Consider the following 11,020-nt stretch of genomic DNA (forward strand, 5'->3'; position numbering starts at 1 on the left):
CAGCTGTAGCCCACTCCCTCATTCCCTCCCAATCCCGCCCTCTCTCCTTCATCTTCTCCCTGCCCCTTTCCAAGTCTACAGATAGGGGAGGTCTCCTCCCCTTCCATCTGACCCTAGCTTATCAGTTATCTTCAGGACTGGCTGCAATGTCCAGCTCTGTGGCCTGTCAAGGCTGCTCCTCCCTGGGGAGGGGGGTAGGTCAAAGAGCCCACCACTGAGTTCATGTCAGAATCAATATATCTTTTTTACATGTTTATTTATGCAGTCATTCATTCATTCATTCATTAATTTAGGTGTGTGTGTGTGTGTGTGTGTGTGTGTGTGTGTGTGTGTGTGATAGTGTACCCATGAAGGCCAGAGGACATCTTACTCTAGTCAGTTTTCTCCTTCCACCATGTGGGGAACTCACATGGTCATCAGTCTTGGCAGCAGGCACCTTTAATGACTGATCCATCTCACTGGACCTTGAAAACCTCTCTAATGTATTTGCTTTAAAAAGGGAAATCTTAAAGCAGATGTTGAAGGTGGTATACTACAATTAAGCACACAGCCCCTGGAGACAGATGGCCAGGCTTAGAATCCTGGCTCTTCTATTAATTAACTCAGGCTTTAGGAAATGTATTTAACATCCTAGAACATCAGTTTCCTCATTTACAAAATGAGAGCAGGATTAACATGTGTCTCACAGTGCAGTTACCAGGACTGAGTTAATCCAAATGAATCTGGAATAATACTTAGTGCATAATAACTGCTCTGTAAATGTTAGTTTGACATAACTTTCTCTATTATCCAATTGAAAGGTCTCACAGAATCCTATGCTTATGTATTTATTAATTGAGAATTTCATACATACTTGAATAACAGAATAAGAAGAAACAGGTACTGACCTGGAAGCTATACCTCTACGGTCTAGATTTCATGGGTGATATGTACAGTACTGGAGGAGAAAAGCAACAGTCAATCTTACCTAGTTGTGAACCCTGCAAACTACAACAATAACTGGTCTGGCAAGATGTGCTCACTGGAGCAATAATGGCATTTATGTCATCGGAGTGACTAAACACTTTCTGACTGGATTTAAAGCCTGCTCCACAACATGAAATCTATGCCATTATCAAGCCAAGAACCTATGGATAGATAGATCATAGGCCCTAAGAGAAAACCTACAACTATTATTCTGCTAAATAGACAGAATCCTATTGTTTTTCCTATCCCACCGTACTAGCACTGAAAGAAGTCTGTTTTTAATTGGATGAGCAATGTCCTGTGCTTGGAGCTATACAACAACTGTGCCCCTAATAATAAGTTACAGTGAAGGACATTGCCCTGCATGTTCTTATCTCCTGTAAGGGTTTCCTCAAGACTTTTGCACATTACCCAAACCATAGTATTTGAATGCATGAATGAAATCAGACACTTCATATTTTTTCCTTGGAAGGTGTAACATCAGTAAAATGCCAACCCTTCTCTAACTCATCTTCAGATTCAAACCATTTCCAACTATGTAGGTGGAATAAAGGCCCTGCAAAGATGTCCCCATCCTCATCCCCATCCCCATCACATGACATGGCAAGAGGAGATTAACACTGCAGATAGAACGAAGATTGCTGAGAGAGCTTTCAAATAGTGAGGCCCTGAATTATTTGTGTAAGCCCAATGTAACCATGAGGCCTTAATAGTGAGAAGGAGGCAAAGGAATCTTGTCAGAGTGATTCAACGTTGGGAAGAAGACGGGGCATTGCTCCTTGAACACAGAAAAAGACTATGAGCAGTGAAATGGATAGCCTTAACTAACAAGGAGAAGTGAGATTGGCAGATTCTTTCTAGAGACTACTGAAAGGCCTAAAGGCCAAGCTAACACCTTGACTTTACCTTGGCAACCCTTGTTTTAGACATAATAATCTATCAATATGTAAGAGTAAATTCATTGCCTGAAAAACAAAGAATGAACTAAGGTACCAAATTGACTATGAACCCAAAATTGATAGCTGACTTGGTTCATATCCAGTCACTAGGTGTGACTTTTTCTTACCAATGATGAAATAGATATAGATGCTGTATGTGTTTGATTGTACTTTAAACCTCTGCATCCTTCCAGAAAGGACTTAAGGGAACTTACAAGGATACACACAACCCAAAATGAAAAATGATTAGATATAAGAAGGAAATAAGAGAGAGTTTGGGTATAGTAACCAGAAACAGGGAATACCACATGTCCTAGAAACCCCATGAATGGATCACATTTTGACCATAAACATTGGTGAGCTGACATTGAAGAAATGGAACAGTGAACTACATAACCCGCAAAAGCCACTGGAGCAAAAGAATAGTTTCCCCAAAGATTTAGCCAATCATAGTTGTGAGACTTCTAGAACATACCCCAAAAGGTCGCATGTAACAAACACTAGATCCAGACAGCATCACTGGCGGGTAATAGCTTCCCCAGTGCAGGCCATGAGTCTTGTTGAGAAGTCATGCAGGTATACCTGAGTAAAGGGCAATACAGGCAAAATTCACCATATTCCAAGGGAGAAAAGCATGCAGAGTGCTCTGCTCGGAAGACTGTTGGTGTTTCCCATTTTCTAGTGTTCTTTATTTTAGATAAGAAAACATGGTGTGCTTAAGTAATCACACTTTGATATAGCAGGTCTAAGATTTGTCCTGTTAGGGTCAAAGTGTCTAGGGTTAAGACTCCCATCTGCCACAGACACCCTCCCAAAGAGGATGTAAGAAATATCCCCTATTAGAAGTTCAGAGACATTTCTCTGTCTTCATTTTGTTAATTTTTGAAATTACATTTATTTATTTGTGTGTATGCATGTGTACACTTTTTATATGTTACACCTCAGTTGCCTTGGACCTCAGTTTCCTTATCTTTAAAATGGTATAAAGATACAGTATAGCCAAGCCAGGTGTGGCAGCACATGCCTTTACTCCCAGCACTCAGGGAGGCAGAAGCAGGCAGACAGATCTCTGTGAGTTCCAGGCCAGCCTGGTCTACAAAGTGAGTCCAGGACATCCAAGGCTACCCAATGAAACCCTGTCTGAACAAATGAAAAACTACAAACAAACAAACAAAAACAGTATAGCCAACCTGGTCTACATAGTGAGTTCCAGGACAGCCAAGACTGCAAAGAAAGACTCTGTCTCAAAACAAAAATACAGTATAAATGATTGCTATAAACATAATTCTAAACCTATAGTAATCAAAAAATATAACAACTAGATCTGCCCTCTACTTAATTCAGTTCCTGCCATAAAATAGATAGTAACTATATTTGTTAAATTAACAAATAGGTAAGTGAATAAATATTACCACTCAAGAGAGTTTGTCAATGAGCAAATGTCTCTAGATGTCATCACACCACAGCAACTAAGAACTTGGGGGTGAGTAGTTAAAATGCCATCAACACATGCAGAATCTCAGGGAAGCTCCAACCATTTTCTGACTTATCTTACTGTATGCAAATAGGAATGCTTATAAAGTCCTTGGGTCTTTCCTCAGATAGAGCAGGTTTTCAGTAAATAACAATGTTGATGAGTGTGGTGGCTCATGCCATTAATCCCAGCATGTGAATCCCTGAATTTGAGGACAGCCTTCTCTGTATAAGCCCTGGACAACCAGAACTACAAAGAGAGATCCTGTCTCAAAAAACAAAAACTAAATAACAATATAATTCTTTATCTCATGTAAGCATAAATACACAATCACCAACCTTTATTTTTTTAACAGTTCCTCTTGCTATGAATCTTAGAATTTTCCAAAAACACAAATAGCATTTGCATAAATTAATAGATTTTTTTCTGGAACTCACATCTGTTTTATTTTTCCCATTTTCTCTCTGCATAGGATTTTATCGTCACTGTAGTCTTTTCATTCTTGTGGTTGGTGGGGTCCTCTGCCTGGGCAAAAGGACTGTCTGATGTCAAAGTGGCAACAGATCCCAAGGAAGTCTTGTTACTGATGTCAGCCTGCAAGCAGCCCTCCAACAAATGCATGGCTGTCCACAGCCCTGTCATGTCCAGCTTAAACACATCTGTGGTAAGTATTTGTTCATCCAGGCTTGACTTCTCAAGTCTTTATTTGCTGGTCAGTGATTAAGTGAAACACCCCAAAGCCAGCCACTTCGGACATTTCTGCCTCCAAAACTAGGCCAATCAAAACAAGGAAGTCTCACTGAAAGGGCAAGATGATATTTTAGCCTTCAAAATATTCGTTGTCAAAACCCACACACTGTAATGTTGCTGATTATAGAGTTTTTAATAAAAACCCAGCAGGTATTAGCAGCTGTAGCTTAGATGACAGTCAAGGGAAAATTCTAAGCTGGAGCTGATATAAAACCTAAATGTTAAGGCTGGAGCCTGCTAGAAGCTAAAAAGAGTATTTGTTAACTCAGATGTTTCCTAGAAGAAAAACAGTTTATTAAAGCCACACATGGAATATACCAAATTGTTTGGAGAAAAATATGCAGGAGGAAATGCACAGCTTGAAAAAGTACTTAACATAATTGTGTATCTTCTCCCTGCTCCAGTTTAGCTTAGAAGAGATGCACTAAAGTAGTTGAACAATCAAATATTGTCATCAAGAGTCTGGGCCTTACAGGAAACGAGGAATACTAACAGTTGGAGAGAGACGAAATTGTATTCCTAACTTGTAAGTGTAAGCAACTGTGCTCGTCCACGGAAAGAGGCTGTGTCTGATAAAGACGAGCCACAATGTCGGCCAAGAGAAGCATTTACTGAGCAGCGGGAGGCTCAGCTGTGCCGCTCTGCAGCAAAAGTTAGGAATAATTACCTTGGCTGCAACGTTAACCCGTGTCCCTGCAGCTTTCTGAAATTCAATCAGGGAAGGCAGTTACACAGAGGGCAAGGGTTACTCCACTGCTCCTGATTTTTCCATAAATCTTGCCTTAGAGAAATAGTAACCATGGAAATTACCTATGTACTGGATCTCACCTTCTTAGACATTGCTGGCCACATTGTGAATGCAGCTTTGAAGTATGCATTAATATACATAGTGATGTTTCTTTAACTTGTTTGTAGTCAGTGTTGAAGAAATAAGTGTGAGTCTGCTTTCAAAACTCAAGAGAACAAATATAAAATTGCTTGACATGTTTAACAATCAAGCAAAAATGCTGTTCATCAACTGGTAGCTTGATAGCCCATCTCCTAGCAAGTATGACATTCCACATGGCCTGCCAATTCCTCTCATGTTCTAATAAGCTCTACACTGGAAAGCAGGACTTAGCAATGACGAATAACATGTTCTCCTGAAACTAACAAGAATGTGAGCATGTGAAAGGAGAGACCTGTGGGGTTGTCACTATGTCCTTGATAGTCCAGGCTCTGGCAGTGCTGCCAGAACAGCTCAGACAGACTGATTAAAGCAAAGCTTAAAGTGTCGTGTCGTTAGACCCCTGTCTGGGACTAATGTCGGTACTCATTGAACTATCTAGACTGAACAGAAACTGGCTCCAAATTCATCTTGAAAGTGATAGATTTTGGAAAGATAACGTGAACCTGCTGTGGCCTGAAGAGCTGAGACTGAAAGAATCTTAAGCAGATCTTCAACTCCTGACAGCAGACAACCAAAATATTCCCTCTTTGAGTCACTGAGTAGTAGTAACTTTTACTTTTACTCCCATTTTTCTCCTCCAGTGGAAACATTCCAGGGCAGACCTCAAGCTATTAAACTAAAACTTCACAGTGCAAGGAAAATAAATTGTGTATTACTATCACAGGGGAAGGGATATTAATCAGTCAACACAGGTTTTTGAATTACAAACATGCCTGCCTTCAAGTCACATTGAGCTAGCTCAAGCAAAACCCAAAGATAATGAGAAAAACTAGAGGTATCCCCCTAGAGTAGAATCTAGGGCTTCAAGCTGGAAAGCAGTCAAGAAAATGGGTCTTTCATGTTCTTCACTGCTCACCCTGTGTATGCAATGTCTGTTATGTTCCCTCCTTTTCCAAATAGAGTTTTAATGTTTTCCTTGTGATATGGGAGAAGGTAAATACCTGCCGTTTCTAAGTGTCTATTTCGAGAGAAACTGCTTTGGCCAATGCGATGGCTCAGTGGGTGCTGGTGCTCACTGCCCATTTTTGATTAACTGATCCCCAGAACTCACAAAAAAGGAGGAGTGGAGAACAGAGAGACAAAATTGTCCTCTGACTCACACATGTATACCACACACACACACACACACACACACACACACACACACACGCATGCCCACACATGCACACGCACATGCACATTCACACACATATGGGGTGGGGGAAGAGAGAGAGAAAACACACATATATTTTAAAAAGGAAACCATTTGGACTGAACTTCCCTCACTCAAGTCCAGTTACAAATGTCTGGCTGAGAGCGGCGCATCCTTCTGAGGTCAAGTGGTCACCTCACTCATCACTTGTAGCTACAGGCTGTGGGACTTTGAAGCATGGCTCACTGACATCACCCTGCTGGGCAAGGGCAAGTTCTGAAGAAGGAAGCATACATGCACTATGATCTGTGGTGTATACAAGGAAACAAGGTCAAGAAATGATAATTTTTTTTAACTGTGCTGGTAAAATTATTTTCGTTGGCATTTGTAACTTTACAGTAGCCCCAAAGTACAGGTAAAGTGTCTGGCCATTATAGACGCAGGGAGATAATGTTAATGATTCTGAAAAAGAGTTCTGGATTCAACTACTGTAATGGTAGAGCTGAATCCAAACTCTCCTAATACTGTTTCTATTCAAAATTGCTAAAGGCACAGTCTTTATTGGAGCAGTCTTCAGGGATGGGTCCTGGCTCCAGTAAGCACCAGTTGAGTGCCTTTATGAACAATAAATCTGCTCTCTAAAACCCCTATGTCACCATCTGAAAACTGGAGACAGGTATACAGCAGTCCTTAAGACTGCTGACAGAAGTTAATCCATGGGGGTAAAAACACTTAGGATTCTGCCCAATCTGTGGAAATGCTGAAAACATGTAGAACTGGGTGTTCATTTCTTCTATACCGTTAAAGGAACAGTAGGGGGAAGAAAATGTAATATCTCAGGTTTTATGCAGTCTTCATTAAATAGAACTATGTTTTGTCCATGATTTCTGTTTCCAGCTTTACTGCATGTAAGTTGATCATCATCTTTATGAATATCCACATTTTATGTCTCAATTCTTTCTCATGCTGTGTACAGGCTTATGCCTTGTTTGTGATGTCCCCACATCTGAGCGTAAATACAATTTTCTCCCAATTTCAAATGAAACAAACAGCAGGACTCAAAGGCTTATGTGTCCCTATATATCCCAGCCAGTGAGGGGTTGGGTACCTCCATGACAGTGATAGGGAAACAGTGTTCCTTACACACCCCAAAGGGATGCTCTGCATTCTTAAGTTGGGCCTCTTTTTAAAACTGAGTAGTAGCAAGGAAATAGGTAGTAATCAAAACAAGCAAACACATAAAAACACATCTCTAGGCAGAACCATCCCTTCATATTGGAAGAGATCATTTCATAATTTTTGATACATATATTGGTATATACTTACAATGGTAGAATTAAATCAAGATCTCTTTTTCTAATGGAAAGTATCTTAGTTACTGTACACATGATAAAAATGCTGTGTGTAAAAATTTTTTTGGTGGTAAACTTATCCATTTTGATTAGGCAACTATTACACATTATTTATTTATATTTTATAGCTTCCTTGGCAAGCAGCCTATGGCTCTACGTTAATGTTAAAGGAAAAACAATTTACAGTGGAAAACAAAGGAGGGAAAAGAGAGGGAAGTAGAGAGAAAAGGGGTTTTGCTGTATCAGTCTTTAATTTGGTCAATTGGAAGCTTACTTTGTTGTAGTTTCTCAAAAACATGTCCTCACAACCAAAGATTGCTTCCATTTATGTGATGGTGACAGTCAACTGAGTACCATCCCCTACAGCTATAGGATGTGATCTGAAGCACTTTTACCACTTATTGCTTGCTAACGTGTCCGCCATTATGTATGTCCACTGGAGTACTCTCGCCTATCCCCCCAAAAGGGATAGTACTGTCATTTCACTGCCATTCAGCTTGCTATCAGCTGGTGCTGTGAAATACTTGCTGTTAAAATACTGAAATACTGTAGTAATAGCCTTGATCTAAGCCCTTGCATCTCTGTACATTTAAGACACCAGCATCACACACACACACACACACACACACACACACACACACAAACACGCACACACACACCACCCTAGCAAATCAAGAAGCCATTCTACTGGACAATGTCATGCTGGAGTGGTAACCAAATACAACTCAAATGATGTCACCAATATCATCCTGTTTTTGCCTTTTTCCCAATAGGGCTGTTAAAATAGATTGACTCTCACCTAGCCAACCAATGAACAGTTGATATATCAGGGAACTGTTACCTAAGCCCTACCAAAAACAGCACATTTCATGAGGGAAAAAAAAGAATTTACATAAGAAAGCCTCACACCTATTTATTTATTTATTTACTTTTATTCTCTTCTGTGTCCTGCATTCTGTTTATAACACAGTTTTAGCATTTACTTCTGAAGGAGAGGGGCAGAGGTCCAGCTGTTTAGAGACTCTCCTTCCATGTGTGCAAATATGCAAGTGTTCATCATTGCTTGTTCAGTGCTTGTGTGAACCAACTCATTTGGACAAGGAGTATCTCTAGCCCTAAAGAGATGGGGACCTTCTCAATTAGTGTACTGAAAATACTCAATTATACATGACTTGACTATTGCCTTATACAAATTAAGAATGGATAATTTGTGAAGATAGGAATGGCTTTGGTGAGGGCTCAGACACTGGAGCAGACAGAATAGAGTTGAATCCCAGATCTAGTCTTCACTTTGAGCCAGATTATTTTTCTTGCTGAACTTTGTTTCCTGGTCTTTAATATATACATATTATATAGTAATGCTGATCTCTTAAACTAAAAGAATCAGTATATAAAAACCCTTCATGTAGTGCCTGGTATATAAAAGAGTTCAGGAACTCCTAGTCAAATAGTGGTTCCAGGTGAAAAGTTTCAACAAATTCAAATTGAAAGTGAAGGTTCACCTATGGTACTGCGAAGACACTGTGAGTGGCTTGTCTAGAGTTTCTGTCCAGTCATTTAACCTCTTGCTCTGATCCTCCTTTAGGTCTTTGGGTTTTTGAACTTTATCCTCTGGGCTGGAAACATCTGGTTTGTTTTCAAGGAGACTGGCTGGCATTCCTCGGGACAGAGGTACCTTTCCGACCCCATGGAGAAGCACTCCAGCAGCTATAATCAAGGCGGGTACAATCAGGACAGCTATGGGTCAAGTGCTGGGTACAGCCAGCAGGCAAGTCTGGGGCCATCTTCTGACGAGTTTGGCCAACAGCCTAGTGGTCCCACTTCCTTTAACAATCAGATATAACCGAGTGTCACCCAAATTATTCTGCCGATAGCCTCACCACCTTCTATTTCAGTAGCAGAAGAATTTTTTAAGAGTTTCGATCAATTATTAATGCAGAGAATGTTGAATGCAAATCAGAGACCTGTAGTCCTCATTAAGGCAGAAAGACCCGCGTGGTGATAAATGGTACTTAGAAATAAGATGTCAGGAGGAAATATATTATTCATCACAGGCGGTAATTAGAAGTACCTTGTTAAATACACAGATACTTTTATGGTCATTTTGTATGTGTGTTGAAATAGTAAAAGCATTTTGTAGCTTAAAGTCTCTAGTATGTAATGTGTACAAAGTAACTTAAATATATTGAGTTTTCCTATCCGTTTTGATGCAACAGATGTTTTAATGGTTTCTAGAAGACTGTTTGATGAATCACAGCATGCATGTGTTACTATTTTTTAGTTTAGGCCCTTTAGGACGGTAAATCTGTTTTAGATAATTATTCTGTACTGTTTTCACCTGATGAAACAATGTTTATATAATTTAATGCATGAACAAGCATTGTCTCATACAATAAACACTTGACTGTGTTTCTGGAGATTTTTCAGTTTGCATCACGACTTTGTCAAGCAAGTGCTTAAGGACATGTATGTACTCTACTTTGTAGACTTTGCAAGTTTGACTCTGACTTTACCCACGTTCTGGTTGCATTTTAACTGAGGTCTGGGAGGTTTCCCAATGTACATAGTCAGTGTTCTGTATGGTAACTGCCCAATATTTATTTGATTTGTTGAGTAAATATTCACATTCTTGTAACTTTTTATTGTGTTTTGTGGCCCTTATCTTGTGAGCCACAAGTGATAAGGCCAATGACCCTGTGCTTGTAGGGTGGCATTTTCTTAGCATCAAGAGAGGCAGGTACCATAGTTTAAATAATACTAAGAAATGTGCTCTGTTGTCCTTTGTGGTGAGGCAAACATTTAATTTTGTTTATTTTTAAAGCAAATATGTTGTTCAATCCAATTATTAGAAATGTCAAGTTATAGCTTAACAGAGTTTACTGATGTGCATTTGTGTATGCATAAATTAAGGATGGCTCCTCTATGCCGTTTTATCCCAAAGAGGGTTCTCCTGAACGGTTGTCCAGAACATATTCATTATCAAGAAAATGCCAATCCTCATTTCAGCATCTTAACTCAGCTGAAACCACAAGGCCCAACAGGAAGGGCACGCTGAGCATCTGTGTTTCTAGATAAAGTTGATGTACAAATTGTTTGTGTGCTCCATGATGTTGGAAGCAGTTTAACACAAAATAGCCTGTCTTGAATACTATCTGTAACAAGTTTCTGAAATCCTGTTGGATATGTCTGTATTGTGATACCTATTTGACCTCAATAAAGTTGTTGCATACACTCTGGCTGAACAGTGAGGAATCATAACTATGGGTTCTCCTTGGCTTTAACAGTGAGAGAATGAAGGTTAAACGCAATGCTTCTAACATTCTTGCCCCTGTCTCCTGCCCTCCCCACTTTCGCTTCCTGATCCTGGTGTTCTTTGCTTAGTTAACCTTTCACCTATTCTGACCTCCTTGGTCCATATCACTGCTCAGCTCAAGTCAAGGATGAAACAATGGCATGACA

The 11,020-nt window shown here is 39.9% G+C and overlaps 1 protein-coding gene across 2 annotated transcripts in view; it reads left to right on the forward strand.

Moving 5' to 3' along the window:
• Synpr (synaptoporin) overlaps positions 1-10,797 on the forward strand; it is a 325,062-nt gene extending 314,265 nt beyond the window's left edge. For both annotated transcript variants that reach the window (XM_060390977.1, XM_060390978.1), the window contains 2 exons: positions 3,851-4,042; positions 9,147-10,797. In XM_060390977.1, coding sequence (XP_060246960.1) covers positions 3,851-4,042; positions 9,147-9,404 — 450 coding nt within the window. In that variant the 3' untranslated portion in view covers positions 9,405-10,797. The remainder of the gene's footprint in view (positions 1-3,850; positions 4,043-9,146) is intronic.
• Positions 10,798-11,020: the final 223 nt, after the last annotated feature.

Source organism: Meriones unguiculatus, chromosome 9, assembly GCF_030254825.1.
Source record: "Meriones unguiculatus strain TT.TT164.6M chromosome 9, Bangor_MerUng_6.1, whole genome shotgun sequence".
Classification (NCBI taxonomy): domain Eukaryota; kingdom Metazoa; phylum Chordata; class Mammalia; order Rodentia; family Muridae; genus Meriones; species Meriones unguiculatus.